At 40.5% G+C, this 22,052-nt stretch overlaps 1 protein-coding gene across 17 annotated transcripts in view; it reads right to left on the bottom strand.

Annotated features, from left to right (window-relative positions):
• The window catches only part of Tanc1 (tetratricopeptide repeat, ankyrin repeat and coiled-coil containing 1), a 231,962-nt gene that overhangs the window by 182,088 nt on the left and 27,822 nt on the right, over nt 1–22,052 (bottom strand). For 16 of the 17 annotated variants that reach the window (XM_048812307.1, XM_048812313.1, XM_048812308.1 and 13 more), the window contains exon 2: nt 16,155–16,262. In XM_048812307.1, coding sequence (XP_048668264.1) covers nt 16,155–16,262 — 108 coding nt within the window. Of the gene's footprint in view, nt 1–16,154; nt 16,263–19,607; nt 20,217–22,052 lie in introns of those variants that run through there. The other variant, XM_048812319.1, reaches the window with a different exon arrangement.

The raw sequence follows: 22,052 nt of genomic DNA, 5'->3' as shown, positions 1-22,052 counted from the left end.
GGTTTTTTTTTTTTTTTTTTTTGGTACTGGGGATTGAAACCAGGGGCATGTAACCACTGAGCCACATCCCCAGTTCTTTTTATATTTTATTTAGAGACAGGGTCTCAGTAAGTTGCTTAGGGCCTAGCTAAATTGCTGAGGCTGGCTTTGAACTCACAATCCTCCTGCTTCAGCTCCTCTTGCCTCAGCCTCCTGAACTCCTGGGATAGTAGGTGTGCGCCACCACACCCAGCTTTTACTGTTGTTTTATTTTGTTCCTGCAGTACTAGGGATCCAACCCAAGGCTACTCTACCAATGGACTATACTGCCAGACCTTTTTAAAACTTTTATTTTGAGACAGGTTCTTGCCTAAATTGGCCAACCCAACCTCAAACTTGAGATCTTCCTCCTTCAGCATCCCCAAATTGCTCAGATTACAAGTGAGCAAATTACCACTGTGTCTGGCTTCTCTCCATTCTTCCTCAAATTTTTGACTTATGGCCTATATCACATACCCTAGCTCTCAAATGCAGGCCGACTGTATTGCTTACACTTCTCTTTCATGCAGACAATATTGTGAAACAAAAAAATAGGAACTCTGAAGTCATAATAATCTGGATTCTTATGCTGGGTTCACCAATATTTTGATTCCTGATGGTTTTGTAACAGTGGTCCACTTTATGCTCTGAATATAGCCCTTGCTGCTCTGCCACTATGACTTATTTTTTAAAGGGACATGTTTGCTTCTCTTCCTCTCTCCCTGCTCCTCCTTAATCTTTCCCCCTTTCTAATCTCTGGGAAAATAGGATTACCTTTTTCCCCATCCGAGGCAGAATTATTTGCCCTTGAGCACACAACCACCACAGAGAGAAATAATTCAGGCTTTGGGGATGGCACCAGAAGAACTCAGAAATGACTATCTCCCCAATTAACAGTGAATTACAACTCAACAGAGAACACATGGAATGTAGCCTTTGAATCACCTCTTTTAAAGTCCCCTGTTCCTGCTAATAGGCAGAATCACAGCCTTTGGGACAGGAGTTCCCAGTGCTTCTCCTTTCCGAGCAAAGCAATAAAACTTCTTCCTTTTTCTCAAAACCGTGTCCTCATTCTTGGATTGGCATTGAGGACAAGGACCAAGCTTTTGCTAACAGTTTGACTTATGATTTTCAATTTCATGATGATGCAAAAGTGATATATATTCAGTAGAAACCACACTTGGAATTTTATATCTGGATGTTTTCCCAGGCTAGCAAAATGTGGTCTGATATGCTCTCTCTTGAAGCTGGGCAAAGGCAATAAGCAGTGGCTTCCAGTCACCATGAGACCACAAGGGTCCACAACCTGAACTCTACAGCATACTGCATTGCTGGCAGCTTTTAGGATACTGTTGTTGTTTTTTTTTTTTTCTTTTGTTTTTTTTTTTTTTTTTGTGTGTGTGTGTGTGTGTGTTTAATATATATTTATTTTTTAGTTGTAGTTGCACACAATACCTTTGTTTTATTTATTTATTCATCCCATCATGTCTATGAAATGTTCATGTGTATGTATGAGATCCTCAGCTTCACTATAAAATAAGTTTTGTGTTAGTAATTTTGCCCACTGTAGGCTAAGGTAAGTGTTTTGAGCACGTTTAAGACTGACTGGGCTTGTAAGGGTAAAAGAAATTGAAGTTAAAGCGTAAAAGTTAAAGGGTAAAAGACCGGGTGTTGTAAAGTTTCTAAGCTGCAAGGTCTGAGTTAAAATGTAAAGGATTAGGTATTGTTAGGTATCTATGCTACCTGCAAAACCTGAAATTTCTGTAGCTGTTGAGACAATGCTTGGAACTGCCCAGTAAATATTTCCCCTGACTATTGGTTGTTTAATAAGGGCTCTGTGTGGTCGCACGTAGGCATTGCAGGGCCTGGACCAATCAGTTTAAATGTAACCCCCTCCTTAGGAATGACCTATCACTCCCGCCTGACCTGTTCCCGCCAATGAATGAACCAATCATGTTTAGGAGTTGTTATTCAATTTTCCCACGCCTAATGATGATTTGTTCTGATGTATACAAAGCCCTCCGCCCTCTCCCCAAAAAGTGTACTTAAGCAGTGCTCAGCCCCTGCTCGGGGCTCTGGGCTGCTTTCCCTTCTTGAGTGGGCACAGAGCCCCAGCATGCTGGTTCAATAAATCCCCCTTCTGCCAATTGCATGAGTGATCACTTGGTGGTCTCTTTCTCCGACATTTCACGGGATCCTTACAGGCTAAGCAGTGTTGCTCAACAGACTAAGTTTATTAAATTTGTTTTCAACTGACAATTTGCATGCGCTATGGGTATATTATGACTTAACCATTCCAACAAAATTTGAGGAGTATCTTTACTTTTTTAAACTTGAGAGAAATCATCTTTGAGTATGGGAGGGGTATACTGAGTTGGGGGGGGCAGAATCATCTGAGGTTCAGCTATTACATCAACTTTAATTTCAGTGTCGTTGATTAGATTTAGATAAATTACATTTACTTTAGATAAATTACACTTATTTTAAATGTGTGCAGAAAAATTCTGAATAAAATTATCTATTTTTAAATATGCCAAGCAGAAAGATAGATCACTCTTGTCATCAGGAAAATAACATTTGAAAAGAGAAGACTGGATGATTTTCAGTTGAATGAGAAAGAGTACAAACCCTGCCTTCACCCTCCCCACTAGAAACAAGAGCTTTGAAAACCACTGATATCTGTCTACCAAAGTATAAGCCAAAGGTCAATTTTCAGATGAATGTAATGGTTACTGTTATCATTCATAGGAAAATTATCTGTTTCAAGTTAAAAGTGCTCCTTACATTCTCATTTCCACTGTTATCTGTAAGATGATCAGACCATTTAGTTTGGGGCCCTGTGCTTGGAAAGGGTTTGGATCTCTTCTCTTAACCACAGGAAATTCCAAACCCCAGGCATCTCACAAAGACACAACAGGTGATGCAAATCCACATCAATACTAGAAAACTGTTACGGTTTAAACATCTATGTCCCTCCAAATTCATATGATAGAACTTAATATCCAACATGATAGTCATGGAATCCTCCCAATTTCAGTTTCAGTTTATGCAGTTTGTTAACCTCAACTATGATCCAAAAATATTAAATGGAAAATTCCAGAAGCAACTCGTAAGTTTTAAATTGCATGCAGTTCTGAGTAGTATAATGAAATCTTATGCCATCCAACTCAGGATGTGAATAATCCCTTTGTCCAGCGTATCCACACTATATACACTATCCACCTATATTAGTCAGTATTCATCTCAATTATCAGCTACTGTAGGACTAGTTTATTGTTATAATTGCTCTAGTATTAATTTTTTAGTATTAATTATTTTTAATCTCTTTCATGATAGGCATGTATATATAGGAAAAAGCATGGTAAGTACAGGGTTAAGTACTATTGAAGGTTTTAGGTATCCACTGGGAGTCTTAGGCACATCCCCCAAAACAAAGGTGAAACTACTCTATTACTGGGGTTGTGGCTCAGTGGTGGAGCACTTGCCTTGCACGTGTGAGGCCCTGGGTTTGATCTCAGCACCACATATAAACAAACAAATGAAAGGTATTATGTCCATCTACAACTAAAATTATCTTTAAAAGAAAAAAAGAAGAAAAGGTGAGGCCAGAGGGATGACCCAAGCCTGTAATCCAGGCTGTTCAGAAGGCTATTTGGGAGTCTAAGACAGGAGGATCATAGGTTCAAGGCCAGCTTTGGCAATTTAGAAGACTGGGTGTCTAATAAAATCAAAAGCAGGGGCTAGAGATGTAACTCAGAGACAGAACACTCCTAGTTCAATCCCCTGTAGAGCCAGAAAGAAAAAGAAAAGTTGGGGCCAGTTTGGGAAGTGATGAGGGATCTGCCCTAGTGCCTTACAAAAGGCTGAGAGGAGCACCCTAAAGCACCTCTTGCCCTTCCATCTTCTTTTGTTTGGGGCTTGAACCCAGAGGGGCTTTACTATTGAGCTACATCCCCAGGTCTTTTTTAAGGCTTATTTAAATCTCTAAATAGAGATAGTGTCGCCCTAATTTGCAAGGCTGGCCTTGAATGAGCAATTCTCCTGCCTTGGCCTCTTGAGTAGCTGGAATTACAGGCATGCACCACCAGGCCCTTTCATTGAGGCAGGAAGATCTCAAGTTCAAGGTCAGCCAGAGCAATTTAGCAAGACCAATTTGCCAGCAACTTAGTGACACCCTGTTTCAAAATAAAAAATATTTATAGAAGGACTAGAAGTGTAGCTAAGTGGTAAAGCACCCCTGGGTCCAATTCCCAGTACTGAAATAATAGTAATAATAATAAATAACGTACACACATATATACAATTGGGACTAGAGGCCAGGAAAAATGAAAGAAAGAGAGAGAAGGAAGGAAAGAAAGAAAACTGGCTATACGCTGAACAGATGTCTGTGTCTAAAGAGTTCTGGATGTCCCATACAACAGACATATGACCTTGGACTAGTCTCTTAAATTGGTTGGCCCTGATCAGCTTCACATGTAAAGTTAGTAAATTGAATTAGACAAGTTCAACTCTTTCCAATTCTAAAATTCAATACGAATTCACAAATTCTTGATTGATTGACTCCACAGTAAAAGAAAGAAGGCATATAAAGTCCTTAACACAGTGGTTAGGATACAGTAAGCGTGTCATAAATGCTGGCGGCTGGTATTAAAATAGGGAGGTTAAGGTTTGCATGTGTTACACGTAGCTTATATCCAGATTTCTCTGGTGAGACATTTTCTAGAGGGAAAAAAAAAATAAACCACTTTAAAGCCCTATTTTAATCAGCATTGTTAAATCAAAGGAGCCCAAAATGAAACAATAAATTATGGAGCTCTACATGAAAGGATATGAGCCTCTCAAAATCGACTGGCTTTGTTTTGTTTTAAAATTAGACTTTCAGTGAACTCTTGGCGGCACTCGGGAAGAAATCAGGAGTGCTGTAAAGGCTCATCGCTCAGCACACATTTACTGGAAATTGTAATATCAAACTTGCAGCTGGGGAAGGAAAGCTCAGCAAGACCCTGCCTCAGGTCTTGCTTGATTTTGTTTTTAACTGAATTAGGTGTCCTACACTTAGAATTCGGGGTTATTCACGAATAAGGATTTCTAGCTTTTCTTGAGAACATGGAAGTGCTTAGCAATATCAGGCCTGCATTCCCACTCAGCAGTGCACAGCATATTTAAGCAGAATTATTTCTACCACCACCTTGTTGCCATTCACCCTCAGCTCACTGCCTGGCCAGCTGGGCAGCTGTTTCCCTTGCCCAGCCCCTGCACCTATACATACATAATCCAGGAGCTCTCTCAGGAGCAGTGGGCTCTGGAGTCAGATACCATGCTGGCATCCCTGCTCTAACAAATACCAGTCATGTCATTATCTTAAGCAAGTAATTTGTCTCCCTGAGCCTCAGTTTCCCAACTGCAAAACTGAGGTGTTAGTAATAGCATCTGCCTCCCAGGGCTGGTGTACATGCATTATTACCTGCTAAGTGCTTGGAGCTGAGCCTGATACACAGTAACTGCTCTATAAATATTAGATGTTACTACCTTCTGGCCCCAGAAGGCATAAGAGTTTCAAGTTTCTGTCCCAGAGCTTTAATATTCTACAGTTATCTGCCAAATTATTTTATGATCAAAATGAAAATGGCATATGGCAAAAGCTATGCAGATAAAACTTAAGGATAACTACAGCCGCCAGACACAAAGGAACACACACCACATGAGGCACCTGGAATCAGAATATTCATACAGACAGAGGTTAGAGGGGTGGAAGAAGGGGGAATGAGAAGCTATTTAATGAGTACAGAATTTCTCTTCGGGAGCAATGACAAAATTCTGGAGATAGATGGTGGTGATGGTACAAAACAATGCGAATGTACTTGACATCACTAAATGATTCACTTAAAATGGATTAAAATGCAAATTTTATGTTACATATATATATCTTAGCACATTTTTTAAAAAGGAATTACTCCAGCCTACTTTTAGCTACTTGCTAAAAGTAAAATGTTAATGATCCTAAAGTCATTCTAAATCACCATAAATTCATGCTCTCAAAGGCCACATACTGTACATCCCATAATAGTTCAGAGAAAACAATAGTAAGTATTTTAACAGCTGTGCTTCACAACAGTGGCCCTTCTTTTGGATCTAGAGGTCTCCTGGGAATGAATCTGTAGCAAATAGAGTATGTGGCTGATGAGATCAACTTTTAATACCTGTCCACAGCAGTTGGCCATTCTTCCTTCATTACAAAATGTCCACACAGGCTCCTCATACTCTCTCTTCTCTCAACAAATACACAAAATGGAGGCTTCCTGCCAAGCACCACTTAACTGGTTGCCTTTGAACTGTGGGATGCTGGGCAACCCTGATGAGAGATTCTGATCTACACCTGTTCTATAACAGTATTCAAAATGCACATAAACACTAAGATAACCAGGCTGCAAATCAACATACACAAGAGAATGCCCTAAACTGTCCCAATCAGGGTCTTTACTTTCACATTTCCACATGCTACTACCTTCCAAGACATATCTCTCTCTCTTCTCTCTCTCTCTCTCTCTCTCTCTCTCTCTCTCTCTCTCTCACACACACACACACACACACACACACATGCATGTGAAATAATTACTTTTCAAACTGCAATTAATCTAAGAAACACACACAAAACAGGCATAACCTAGTATGTATTCACAGTCTTCCATCTTGGATCCCCTTACAAGTACCTATTTCCTAACATTGACAGGGAGGGCTACCCTTTATGAGTTTATAAGCTTGAGACAGGCACACTACACCTAGCTCCATGAAGAAACTTCCCGAAACTTGGAGATTTCTTAAACTAGTGCCTTTTTTTGGCACAAGTGTTTTTTGCATTAAACATTCTTTTAATGTTTTAAATATAAGTGAAAATTTGAAATGACAGGTATAGTATCTTTCAAATTTCTCAATAGTATATACTGAGTACCAACCCCAACTTAGGGAGGGAGAACTACCTGGCACCTTGATTTCCACTGCTGCCCGACAGTTAAGACACCAAGTCCCCACGTGGCTGTATGTCCTATATAATAAACCCTCAAACACTGATCATTTTCCCCTGTGAAAGCACAAAAAAGCGTTCCAAAAAGACGAAAAGGGAAAAGATCATAGGCACAGTGCACAATTTATCCTCTTAAAATCCAACGTGAACATCAAATGACAAGTATTTTTATACTCTAAGGATCAAACAGGGAAAAGATAAATGTTTTTAAAATTCACTGACAAAAAGCCTCAAGCAAAACCGCTGCCATCTAAGAAGTAGCTCCCAGGTATAAGCCAGTCCGGCAGAAAGCTAAGGAATGGAGCAGGTAATTCCTAGACAAGAAAATTTGGGCTTCCTGTCCAAGCTGCATATAACAAAACAATAAACATGCATCAAATATTTATTAAATAAGGCCAAAATCTCTCTGTTACAGGTTGAATTATGCTCATCTCCCTCCAAATTCATGCAGAAGTCATAAGGCCTAGGACCTCAGAATATGAACTTATTTTGAGCAAGGGTATTTATATAGAGGTAATCAAGTTAAAAGGAGGTCATGTCAGGGTGGGCCCTAACCCAATGTGAATGGTATCTTTATAAGAAGAAGAAATATGAACATAGACAGGCGGAGAAGGAAAGCACGAGGAGAATACAGCAACCTATAAGGCAAGAAGAGAGGTTAGGACCACACCCTTTCCTCATAGGGCCTCAGATGGACCAGCCCTACCCACACTTTGACCTTGGATTTTTACTGACCATAGCACAGAGATAATAAGTTTCTGTTGTGTGTTTTGCTGTTTGTTTTTGTTTTGGTACTATGGATTGAGCCCAGGGGCACTCTACCTGAGCCCTTTTTATTTTTCATTTTGAGACAGGGTCTCACTAAGTTGCTGAGGCTGACCTTGAATATGCAATCCTCCTGCCTCAGCCTCCCACATCACTGGGATAACAGGAGTGTGGCAGGATGCATGGCAGTAATTTTCTGTGATTAAGGCATCCAGTTTGTGATACTTTGTTACAGAAGCCCAAACTAATACAGTTGCTTACCAACTGTGATGACCTCAAAGCCAACACAACCCAGTGCACAGGTACTGCTTCTATCAAGTGGATATAACACAAATCCATGCAAACATCCCACAAATCCACAGTCAGCACCATTTTAGGCACAGTGGGGTCCCAGGAGAAATCTCAAACTCTCACTGCCCTCTCCTGCAAACATTTTACCACCTACCTACCATGGGAAACATACAGTGCACTACTATAAATCACGTGCAAGTATGTATAAGACAAAAATACCAAATTCTTTGCTTATCAGTCAACAATAACAACAAAAAAGCTGAGCCAATTTAAGACCAGACTTTTCCCAAGACCAATGATAGTATGTGATAAATACTCTTAAGTTCCATGAAGTTTGGGTCCATCTAAACACACTATTCTCTGTCACCCTCTCAGGACACAATTCTACTGCAGGAGTATGATGTAACTACCCTGCTTTGACCACCAAACAGAACACAATATGCCTTCAATATGTCAGCCTGTTTCATCTCCCTAAATACATAATTGATTTTCAACATTTTATGCTCCAGTTACTGCCCAAAAGCAGACTGGGACAACTTCATATTTCAATTACCCCTTCCTTTAAAGTATAAAAGGAGTGATCAGAACAATTAACCAACTTCCTTCAGTTATTCTTGAAGAGTCATTTGCTCACAGCTTCTTCTAGTTTCTCTTATCATTCACATATATACCTCTTATGTATCAAAAAAGATATAAAATTTATATAACCTGGCTAAAAAATAGAACTACATATATGATGAAAAACCACCAAGAGGAGGAGAAGAATTTGTCTTTATTTGGAACACAGAGTAGCTACTTACATTCCCCATAGAAACAGAATTAGGACCAATGTCAAACAAAAATTAAAAGCTTAAACTTCCCTTAAAAAAAAAAAAAAAAAAAACTAGAGCTATATATTTAGGTCATTTTATTTTTAACCACAGCCTCCTAAATGACCTGAATATCCCAACATCCATTCTAAGTGACAAGTTTTATAATTCTTATGAATAATTTAACTGGGCAAATTTGCTTTACTTGTTGTTGAATAAAAATGTTGCTTCAGAAATTGACAGGCCAGTTGCCCACAAAAAATTTCCGTCGGAATATCTGCCATTCCTATTAGGGAAAAACAGGGTGTGATGGGAAGGAACTTTAAAACTGGATCTCTTGCCTGGCAGAGACTTTTGCTATCATCGAAATGGGCAGCTTTGGTTTATGTGTAGTCTTCCATCTATTCACCATCTCCCCAAACACTGTAAATATCAAGGTATTCTGAAGTTCCAAAGGTGTGTGTTCGAATTCAGGTTCAGAAAGACATTGCTAACAGCACACTCACACAGTGAGTGACTTTCTTAGAACACTGAGCCAGATATGCCAGAATATTTTGTTAAAATAGAAACCATAGCAGTCTTGGCCTTGGCAACAATAAGGTTAGTGGGGGTTGGTGTTGGTTTTTTTAATCCATCCTCATTTCTACAAAAGCTGGTATCTCAGGGAGAAGAAAACAATTTATCCAGAATGATGCTGGCTTTGGGAAACAAGAGTATTTACTATGGGGGCCCAGGGTCGGCCAGGTTATGAAGATATCACCCCTCTGAGCTCACTCTCTGGGCCTCTCCTGGCCTCCTACTCTCCAGTTCCTGGAAGTCCTGTGACTAAATCCACAAAGCTTAAAAACAGAAACTGGAGGTGGGGGCCCAGGTCTTCCCTCCTTATTTTTCTCAGGTGCCACATGATGAAATCCTGGTAAACCTCTGGCTGTATGTGAGTGGACTCCAGGGAGGGAAGCCTGATGGCACAACATTGCCAGGGGACAGGCAGGCAAGACTGAATTAGGAAGCCACTGAGGACCCAAGCTGTGGTGTGAATGTGTCCTGCAAAAGTCCACACCCTGGAAAGTCAATCCCCAAGTTCTCCTGTTAATGCAATTTGGAAGAGAGATCTTTGGAAAGTAACTGGTTAGATGAGGTCATAGCAGGTAAAGGCCCCATGACAGTATTAGAGGAAGACATACCTGAGTTGGCATGCTTGCTCTCTTTCACCATGTGATGCCCTCTGCCATGTAATGAGGCAGCAAAAAAAGCCCTCATCTGGTGCCAAGCAGATGCTAGCACCACACTCTTCACTTACCAGCCTCCAAAACCATGAGCCAAATAAACTTCTTTTCTATATAAGTTAAATGGCCTTGGATGTTTTGTTATTGTAACAGAAAACAAATGAAGTCAAAACATATTGAAATCATTTTACAAGTATTTAAGTCATATTCTCCAAGTTTAGTTCTATTAGTAAAAAAAAAAAAAGTGCAATTTGAATTCTTTATGTCTTCTTTCCACTTATCACTCAGAACTAGTTCAAAGCTCGAAAAACTGAAGGAGCAGTCATTGACTCCACCCTCAAATCCCAATAATCAAAAGAATGTTTCATTTTCAAGACACAGAACTTACCTCTACTAAGTTTATTTTACTTCTAAGTCATCTGTGAGAAAATAAAAAGAAATAGAGAAAACAAAACTATTCTAATTCCCAAAATACTGACTTATTTCATTTCATTCAAAACTTAGTCAAGGAACCACTGTTACTATTATTATGACCATTCCCAGTGCAGCGCCACTCAGTCACTTATTTAGCAGCAACTAAGTGAGCTGCTGCTCACCCTCACTTGTAAAATGGGAATGGTGATACTCCTACCTAGTGGGTGTGATCTTAGAACAAATGATATAATGAAGGATTAAAGGGACTATTGCTCATAAAGCACTTTCCATGCACATAGCAGAGCAGTGTTAAATAAATGTCCCTGCCCATCCTCATCTGTTAAGAATGGACATGTTCATTCAGAACCAGTAAGGGCTTTTGGGGATTATTCCAGTAAGCCTTTGTTTCATTTTTACTGAGGTATTTGATATACAATGAGAAAAGTATCTTCCAATTGTCACTCAGAGAAAAAAAAATGTTAAAGCTCTTCATTTCTACAAGCATGTAGTTCTGAATGTTGTCTCCTTCCCACATCCTTGAAATCGGATTTGGCAGAATATAATCTGTAAACTAGAGTCACATGTTGGTATTAGATCCTTCTTTACTGTACAGACAATGATGAGGCCACTCCCCCGCTGGCCATGCCCAGGGCCTCCAAGTCAAAGGATGAGAAGAGCAACTCTCCCATTAGTAGTGGCTCTGGGATCAGAAACGATGGTCCCTGATCATTGTCAATAAGGCCACTTCTCTCAAGGATACCCAGCAACACCATATCCTTATTTTATCATTTTCTGTCTTGGTCACTTCTAAGATTGGCCAACTACTGTTTCATAGTTTCTCAGATATCCCCCATTTAAGCCACAAACAGATCAATCAGTTAAGTTACAAAAGTTGACTAGATCTTTTTTATGTAAAATTAAAGACAGGAATACTTACTACCAGTGTTCTCTGAATGACATTATAACTATCATTTAAGAAAATTTCTCCAGAATTGAATATTGCCAAAGACTAGGTCTCTATATGACCCATTGTTCAAGAAGTTCCTGAAATACTAGAAGGTACCCACCAATGGTCCACATTTGCTATTTCTTTGGGTTCTTTACCTTCTGGTCCACCTATTTCCAGAAAAGTCTTTTTTCTTGATTGTGAAATGCTTCTGCTAAAATACTCCAACAGCACTTACATGTTTTATTTGTGAATAGTCCATAAAATCTTATCAGTATTGAAATGCCTTCAAATTCCACCTTTTCAGTTTTAAGAATACTGTTTTAAATACTTTTAAGTGAAAATGAAAATGGCCAATCTATCATTCATTTCTCCAACCTTCTTTTTGTTCTTCAGCAATAATCTGAATTCTAAATCTGTCTGAGATCATCAACTTATTTCAGCAGTTAACCCAGTCTCCAAGATCGACAGCAAACTACAGACAATCAGCCTACTGCAGTTATCATCCCAAATGAATCCTCACTCATTACCACTTGGTCAGAGGTGGTTACTGATGGGGCAAGGCTGATGGATTCTGCCCTGGAGTTCTGCTAAAGGACTTTCCCCAGGTGGGCAGAGCATAGTTTATTTTGATAGTCTCCATTCGTGTTATTTTTTTGAATACAGAAACAGGCAAAGGATTTGGCAATCTTAGGTTAGTTGTGGGGAAACAGACTAATTTACCAGCAAATTTTCCACAATAAAGAGAGTAAGCACCCTACTCCTGCCTTTCCAGAGTTCTCAGCCAGCCTCTGCCGTGTCCCTAGTCAAATTCTCTGTCCACTCACAAGTCATGAGTTTCATCTTCTTTCTACCTTCTCACTTTCAAATAGTTAACTTGGCTTTCTTACCACTCCACTTGAATCTATTCCTTTCAAATAACTGAAATACCTCTCAAATATAAAAGCATTTCTGCACATCTGTGTATGAACCATACTTTCCCCTACACCACGGTGTCCAGCATTATCAGTTACAAAGAAGTGATCTGACAGTCCTAATGGGGACATGTTAATCCTTCAGAGTTTGATTCGTGATACCTCATCAGCACTTTTAGACAGATGGCCAGGGAGAGCTTTCTGGTTTACTCCCCAATCATCCTACACTCAATCTGCTTGACAGTTTACCTCTCTGTCAAGTTCTCATCCACATACCATTCCAAAACCTAGCAAACCCTCCTTTTATAAATGTTGTGTGCTTCCTGCTCTTAGATTACTATTTTTCTAAACCAGATGTCTCCAAAGTAGAGAGAGGGAGATGATCTCCAAGGGTCAGGAAATATGAAAATTTCTGATCATATTTACTTGTCTCATTCTTTCATTTCTATCTTTGTGTATCTTAAAATGCAAACAGCTTATTACTAAGCAAGTGTGTGATTATAATTTATAAATATATAAATGTTTCAGGTGTGAGCAAAAGTATTTTACTGATAGAATTGCAATGTCAAAAATGATTAAAGAAGTTAAAGAAGGTTAAAGCTATTAAAGCTATTGCTTTAATAGAACTTTCTGGAGCAATAGCTCAGTGGTAGAGACTTGCCTGGCATATGTGAGGCCTTGAGTTAATCCCCAGGACTAAAAAAAAAAAAAATAGTTTAAAGACTACTTGGCTAGGCAGTCACAGTGGCCCACATCTATAACCCCAGCTAGTCAGGAAGCTGAGGCAGAAAAATCGCTTAAGCCCAAGAGTATGAGGTCACCCTGGGGCAACCAAAATACAAGAGAAAACTAATAACTTTTCCTATTTTTTTTGGTGCTCCATGAACAATTCCAACTAAAATGCTGTATTCTAGTTGTTGGGTCATATCTGTTTTGTTTCACATAGTGTTTAGATGATAACACTATTCTTATTCCAAAGTCAGATCTCACTCTTGGCTTTCATATCATATATTAAATTATGTTTGTTATCCAGGTCTACTCTTTTTTAAAGTTTACTTGTTCCTTTTAGTTATACATGACAAAAGAATATTTTTTGACATATTATGCATACATGGGGTATAACTTCTCATGCTGTGGATTGTACATTCAGGTCTACTCTTAAAGACATCTCCATAGTTGAAAAATATTTTTGTCTTTTCTTCAAAATTAAACAATCAAACATCCTTCAAAAAAGAAATGACCCAAGACAAGTTTTCAAACACATATAGCACTTACAAAGTCCAGATATCATTCTAAGTTCTTTCTTACTTAATCCTTACAACAGTGTATCTTTAAATATGAAATTATATATATTTTTAATAAAATTCAAAAATAGTATTTATTAATAGATGGAAAAACTCCTGTAAAACTGAGTCTCCTCTAAAATGGTGGTCAATACTATTTTCAATTAAAAGGTCAGGAAGGCAAACGCTCTGTGACTTCCACTTTCTTAATCTACCTGCTCTCAAGGCATCTAGTTGTTAACTGTGTGGCCTTGGGCAGCAATATCACCTCTCTGTGCCTTGGAATCCTTATCTACAGTAAGTTCATTCACTGGACTGCTTACTTTGTGGCAGGCACCATTTTTTTTGTTGAGGGACACAGCGGATAAGACAAAAATCCCTTATTTAAACAGCCCAATATACAATTCCACAAAGTCACGGAAGATAGCCAGTTATTAAAATGTTAGCCATTATTATTTCCCAAAACAAAGGCCACTTTAGTTATCATTACCTCAGTCCATTTTAAAGGCAAATTTCACCTCCCTCCTAAATGGCTCTTAGCTGATGAAAGGGGCAGGAAATCAGTTAAAAGACTGGCAAGAATGTGGCACCAGCAAACACCCTCTACCTTCCCCTGCTGTAAAGCTCTAGGGATCTCGCCAGCTGCTGGGGGTAGAACAGCTCGGCCAGGAAAAAGGTTCTGCAGAGGACTTTGGATGGTAGCATCCCACCAGGCTCTGGATGCTCCCAGCACTTTTCCATGATGCTGATGAAGGTCTATTTACACCCGGAGGTTACAGCTGACGACTGCGGTGCGTCTGACAGCTGCAAAATTCAACTGCAGTGCAACTTAATCCCTAATGATGCTGTTTCCAGGCTGCCCTTCCAGAATCTGCCATGAGACAACTTTTTACTTATTCAAAATTATTACATAATCACAGACCTCGCTCTCCACGGTCACCACAGAAAAGCACGGCTCAGAAAGTCTGCCTTTCAGCACAGAATTTAAAACCACCAGCAGGAGAATAAAAGAATCCTGCTGAATCCAAAGTAAACACAAAGAAGCAGAATGATAACAGGAACTCTCCAGAGAGCACTTCCCTTATAAACAGCTTCGATCACCTCACAAACACCTCACCAAACCTACACACCCGAGACAGACCCACATCTCCACCAGCGGAGAAACAAATACCACAGGCCACCACGAAGACTGGACATGCCTTAGGAGTTTTAGGTCACAACCTCAAAAATCTTCACGAGGACCAGGAACAATCCAATTCCTAATATCTGTATTTCATACCATCCCGCTAAAAAGAAAGAAAACCTATTGCAAAATGTCTGCCGTTTGTTGACTGACTGTCTACAAAGCCAGGTAGTTTGCTGGAGTATTTTCCTCTCAATATCAGAAAAATACTCAGTACTCCTCACTGACTTCTCCACCCCCCCCCCAATGTGGATGCACTTCGATTCAGCATCAGGTTGCTGACTTCAGACCTGATGGACAAGTCAGATGGGCAGGAAGAAGGGAAGCTCAGGAGGAAGAAGAGAAAGGGGAACAGGCTCTGGTCTCCACACAGTCCACACCTCCATCCCCTCCTGCTGCAGATCTCAAGTGCCCCCACGCTGTGTCCTTGTGCTTCCCTATAACCTCAAGCCTCTGGACTTTCTGCCAGTTCCATCACAGCACATGCCCAGTCCCAATACTGGAGAACAGTCCCTTCCATAGGACTTCGGATCCCAACCCCCATCTCCTCATCCAGCATTTCCCCATTCCAGGCCCTTCCTCTAGGAACAATTTTCTCCCTCCTCTCCCTTCCTCCACAGCCTCTGGAACCTTCTTTCTGTTGTTGAAGTCCTCAGGGGTTACAGAGAGGGGCTCTGGAGTCAGGAGGATCTGGGATAAGCCAGCCTCCACCTTTTTCTGGATGTCTGACCTTGGGCAACTTGCCTAATCTCTCTAAACCTGAGATTCTTCATCTGTACAGCAGGGTTTACATCATCTCTGAAAGTAAGGATTAAATGAAAATACACATAAAGTACTTAGTAAAATCCCTAGCATACATTCAAATAATAAGTGCCCATTTTGTACTAGGAATAGGTTTTGTAAATGGCAGTGATTATCATTCCCTTCCCCCTCCGCCTCTTATTTTTTTTAATTGAGGTAAAACAGAAATAACAAAGTTTACTGTTTTAACTATGATTTGAGTATATGCCTCGTTCAGAGGCAGAAGGACACTCACATGGTCCTAGAGCCACCACCACCAACCCACCGACAACGTTCACCTTTCCCCACTGAAACTCTGCACCTGCTGAACACCAGCCCCCTCCTCTCTACTTTTGACACTCTCCACCTGGAAGAGCTGGGTCAGAGAGGGTCTTCTCCAGGCTATTTTTCTTAACACAGGTTAAAAAAAAAAATTCTCCTCCTTGAGCCTCTCACTGCTCACAATCCTACCACCCTCTACCCCAGTTCTTCACTGACACTTACCTATTTTTGGTAACTTCTCATTCACCAGGAATAAATGGGCAGTCCTTAGTTCACAAGTTTCTCTTCCACCCTTTCTCTTGACAGATGCTTCTGCCCAGTAGTCAGCTCCTAAAGGAACAAGAACACAGAGAACCACCTGGATTAGATCCCAACTCTATCTTTTATTAGCTGTGTGACCTGGAACAATTTCTTCCTCTTTCTGGGCCTGGGCTGCCTCACCTATAAATGGGGATAATGTCAGTATGTATTTGTGAGGTTGAGCAGACAGTTTATAGCACTTAAAGCAGAGAGCACAGGATCAGTGAATGAGGGCAGATCTTACCACGACTGGTGCCCTGGGCTCCACTCGGAGGCTTTTGGATCTAACCTTTCATTCCCAGGGCCACAGCTCACAGAGGCATCATTTGATGCCTATGCTTGATGACCATGACCTCCTATCCTTCCAGCCCTTACACCCCTTCTCTCCCAAGGTCTTTACTCTCTGGTGGCCCTTCAGCGTGTACTCTTGTTCATTCCCTAACCTCGTGGACCCCACTGCTAATCATCTGACATGCCCCCACCCCTTGCCGCATCCTTGATGTCTGCAGCCCTCTCCTGTGGCCACACTGTGGGTATCAGCACCAGGACTCAGGTTCTTCTCAACTCCATTCCAAACCCAAAGACCACAGAGAGACTATCACAGCGCCACACAGAGAGAGGTCACTGCACTAGAATTCTCAGACCAGAAAGGCCCTCAATAGCCAAAAAGAAAGTCCCTTCCATACCCCTCAACAACTGTTTCAAGCTTTTATCCTTCTCAATCCTGCTCTATTTCTTCCTTCCCCCTTCACTGGGAAAGCCAAGGCAGCAGGCTTGATGCCCCAGCACACCAGCTTCCTCCCCTGCTCCTCACCTACCCACAGGCTCCTCCCCTCTACTTTTCCCTTAGGCTCCAAGAGACCTTCCCTACTGCACTCCAATCTCCAGCTACACCTACCCAGGCAGACAGCTTCAGTTCATTTCTTCTGCACCTGCCATGCCCCTGAGAAGCAGCACAAAAATCACCTCCTCCTGGTGGCCAGACCCTCTTGCCTCTCAAACCCTCCACACGCTCCACAAACGCACTTCAGTCTTTTCTCTGACTCAGTCTCCCTGCCTGAGAACAGAAGCTACAGATTCACTGCAAATCCTCACTGTGCACCCTGGTGGACCAAAGCCATGAATACAGTAAACCCTGACTTCTGCTCTGAAATGTTTTCATTAATATGTTTTACTGGGCTAGTCATGGAGGCTGGGGCAGGAGAATGACAAATTTGAGGCCAGCCTCAGTAACTTAGCAAGACCCTATCTCACTAAAAAGTAAAAAAGGACTGAGGATATAACTCAGTGGTAAAGCTCCCTGGGTTCAATCCCTAGAACCCCCCCCCAAAAAAAAGTTTTATTAAAAATGTCAGTTAAGCTGGTTGCATGGGCACCTGCCTATAATCCCAGTTACTTGGGAGGCTGAGGCAGGATCACAAGTTTGAGACCAGCCTGGGCAACTTAAATGAGACCCTGTCTCATAATAAAAAAATACAAAGGGCCAGATGTAGCTCAGTGGTAAAGTACCTATCACAGTTTCAATATCTGGTATCCTCCAAAAGCTCATATGTGAGACACATACTAGAAAGTTTAGAGTGAAACAATTAGGTTATGAGAGCATTAATCTAATCAGTGCATTAATTCACTTATGGGGATTAATTGGGTGATAACATGCCAGGTAGGGTGTGGCTAGAAGAGGTAGGCTATTGGGGGTGTGCTGTTGGGTATATACTTTGTCAGTGGTGAGGGGAGTCTTTCTCTGCTTCCTGGTGCCATATCCCCAGCTGATTTTCTCTGCCACACCTTCCCACCATGCGGTTCTGCTTCACCTTGAGCCCTGAGGAATAAAGCCAGACTTCTATGGACTAATACCTCTAAAACCATGAGCCCCCCCAAAAACATTTCCTTCTCTAAAACTGCTCAAAAAACATTTCCTTCTCTAAAACTGCTCTTGTCAGGTCTTTTGCTCACAGCAGGGGGGGAAAATTAACTAGAACAGTGCCCCTGGTTTCAATAATCGGTACCAAAAAAAGAAAAAGTCAAATAAGATCCATAATCCATCACTTACACATAATGCCATATACTTTCTTCCTCTGATCTAGATTGAGAAACATCCCCTGCCCTTGCCTTTCCAGAACAACTATTCCTTTGATGAAAGGAAAAAAAAAAAACCCAAAACACTGCTTCTTCCTCAACAAAAACAGAAAACCCAAAATAGCAAGATGGTTTATAAAAATCCCCAGCTGACACTGGCTAAGGTAGGGATAAATGCAGTTATCTGTGAGCCTAAGAAGAGAAAGGGAAGTTTACTTTGGATGGCTATTTGGGCGAGGTAACAATATTCATATGCTAAGCAAGGAATTTGACCAAAAGAATAAATCTCGGATCTATTTATAAGACAAGGGAGGAAGAGGAAGCAGGTAACTCCAGTGGAAATTTCTCTCCTTTGTCTGGTTTTACTTCTGGTATGGTTACCTCACTAATTTCTCCATACTAACTTATGACAATTTAATTTATAGAAAGTGATTTCCAAGGGCCTGGAGAGCTGCAGATGGTACCTCAGGGGCCCATCTGTTTAAGGATGAAAGCTTAGTGCACACTATTACATCACTCTGACCTTTCTCAGCAACTTCCTATCTGACAAAATCGAGATGTTTGCTCCCTCAACAAGATATTTGTGTTTGTCCAGCCTCAGGCTTTGGTTCCTGATTAGCTTTAAAATCATTATGCACCCAAACTGAATAGTGCTACTGTTAGCAGCTGGAAGGTCTTCCTCTGGGCACGGCCCCAGCTCTGTGGCCTTCAGGGAGTGACTGCTGCCCTTTCTGCATAACTGCACACTCCCCTAATGGATGTGCTGATCTGTCCTGCTACCCCTTCCAGAGCTAAAGTCCCTCTTCTTTGCATTCTACCTATTTTCTCAGGGGACCCCAGGCAAGGGAAGAATGATGTGGTGATGTAGGCCTTAGGCTCCCTCCAGATAAATGCTCAGGCATTGCCCATTCCAACATCAGCATTAACAGTTCAGTATTGCACCAGACCAGTCTCCCCAGGCCTCACAGCCTCCCCACTGCTGCCCACATTACAGGAAAACAGCTATTATTTCCTGGATGCTCAAACACCCCAACACCCACACATATAGATCCAATCTGTCAAGCATACTCACCTGCCCACACATCTGCAATGACCTTGGAAGATGCCTATATGACCTACATCTCCAACTTTTCACTGTCCTGACATCAAATGAGGCACACATGTAAACCTAGTGTCACCTGTGAACCATCTGGTAGGTCCTGAACAACAACCCCAAAGAGAATATAGAAATAACTTTTGAAAGAGGTTTTGTCTTCTTTTGTTGGGGTAGGGATCCATGTACTGATGTGTGCAACTTACTTGACACTCTGTTTAAAGTAAGATGGGCTGCTGGGTAGCCTTGCAGTAAAGCAAAGACGGCAACATCTTAATTGTAGAATCTAGATGGTGGGAATGTGAAAGTTCACTGTCCATTTCTTTCAACTTTTATGTGTGAATGTTTTCATAATAAAACATTGCAGAGTGGTGATATTTTTGGTGCCTTCAAGAGAAAAAAAAAAGGAAACCGAACTTCAGACTTCATTTGAGTTTCACTGGTTTTCCACTAATGTCCTTTCTCTGTTCCAAAATCCAAATCAAGGATCACACTTTGTAGGTAATTGTCATACTTTCTTCTTCTTCTCCAGCCTGTTACAGTTTCTTGGTATTCCCTTGTTTTCCATGACCTTGACAGTCTTGAGGAATGGTCTGGTATTTTGTCAATGTCCCTCAATGGGGACATGTGGGGACTTGTCTGAAGTTTTTCTAATGGTTAAGGGTGGGGTTATGGGCCTGGGGGGAAAACTCAGAGGTGCCCTTCTCACATCATGCTAGGAGCAGGAGTTAAGAGTATGGTATACCTCTGGCCAAGTGAATGGATTGCTTGGTTAAAGTAGAGTTTGTCAGATTTCTCTACAGTAAATTTACTCTTTCCTCCCTTTCCATTCTCTTTCCTTTAAAAGCGAGTTACAAAATTGAGCCCAGGGCTGGGGTTGTGGCTCAGTGGTAGAGCGCTCGCCTTGCACGTGAGAGACCCTGGGTTTGATCCTCAGCACCACATAAAAATGAATAAACAAAATAAAGGTATTGTGTCCATGTATAACTAAAAAAAATTTTTTTAAATAAAATTAAATTAAAAAATTGAACCCACACTCAAGGAGGGAAGGGAAAGTACCTACACAAATTATCTGAAACTCTGAGTCTCTTCTCCTAGTGTAAATGTACACATTTATAAATTATACTATGGATTACAATGCAGTACCACACTATTTTGTTGCCCAAATTAGTCCAGCTTTGACTTTTATGAATTCCTTGAGGTTGGCTCCTATATCCTTTTTCCCCCCTTATTTTTTTTCCCCATATCCTTTTGACGTGCCCACATCCTTTGTTATTCAAGTACTTCTTTGTTTTCTGGCACTGCAAGATGCTTCAGATCTATAATTACCCATTTCTCCAAGGAATCCTGGGTACTGTTATTGGAGAATGGTATTCAGGAACCTAATGTGAGTGTGCTTGTTACTACTGGGGTGTCCTTCTACTAAGCCTTCTCAGTGGACAGATCTAGGAAACACCTGTGTATATACCAACCCACCAGGCACACTTATCTGTATTTATTTCTGCATTGATATTAAGCTAAAACTAATGATTTAGTTCTTATTGATGTTCTTAACTCTAATTCCATATCAAATGGTTCCTTCCAGCCTTCTCCACTTGCTTACTATAACTTCCCTCTCATCATCTTAACTATTTGTTTCACCCCCATGTATACATAGAGCAGTTTTAGAACTGTTAACACATGCCCCACAAGAAACTTTACCAACTACAATACAGGGTGTATACTGTACAGTTTCTATTATCTCTAGACTTTGCCAAAACATCATTTTTCCAAAGTTAACAAGGTCCATAACTGGTAGTCTATCTTTCTTCTGGTCTATGTCCTACAGTTATAAATAGATTCTTTTGTCACCCTCTGCATCTCAAGAGACACACACACACACACACACACACACACATTCTTTTTCTCTCAAACACACAAAGAGGAACAACAGCTATTGGCTGGTGTCTTTTTTAACTGGAATACACTGAAGTTCTTTAGTGCCTAACTTATCTAAACATTTATTTGTATATCTTACACCACTTCCTATTGGTATACAAATTCTGCTTTATGCTCAGTACAATAATATTTGTATCTGAATGTATCCTATGAAATTTAGCTGGGTCCTATCAGACCACAGTGATTGCTACAATACTAATAAGATAAACAGATTCTACAAATTTATTTGAAAAAAAACACTCTATTGGGGCTGGGGTTGTGGCTCAGCGGTAGCACACTCGTCTCGCACACATGGGATCCTGGGTTCAATCCTCGGCACCACATAAAAAAATAAATGAGTGAAATAAAGGTATTGTGTCCAACTACAACTATAAAATAAATATTTAAAAAACCCACTGTATTAAATTAACACAGCTTAACTGATGGAAGTTGTTCAATAAGGAAGGACAATGTTCTCTGCAGTATCATTTAAAATTCAGAAACAGGTAAATAACTGGAAAGTATGTTATATCTATTAAGCTGAAAATGAATTACACACAATGATTATAAATCATTTGAAGAACACATATTTATATGACATAATACACACTATGTGTGTGCAAAAATAAAGTATGGCATGTTATTTAATGTGTCTGTGAAAAGAAAACACTGAAGGAAGGACATACAACAAGTTATTTTTAAGTTCTTTTTTTCCCCTTCCTTTTAATTAAAGT

This window comes from Marmota marmota, unplaced genomic scaffold, assembly GCF_001458135.2.
Source record: "Marmota marmota marmota unplaced genomic scaffold, marMar, whole genome shotgun sequence".
Lineage (NCBI taxonomy): Eukaryota > Metazoa > Chordata > Mammalia > Rodentia > Sciuridae > Marmota > Marmota marmota.
The sequence above is the reverse complement of the archived record's forward strand: the minus strand, read 5'-3'. Positions and strand labels throughout refer to the sequence as shown.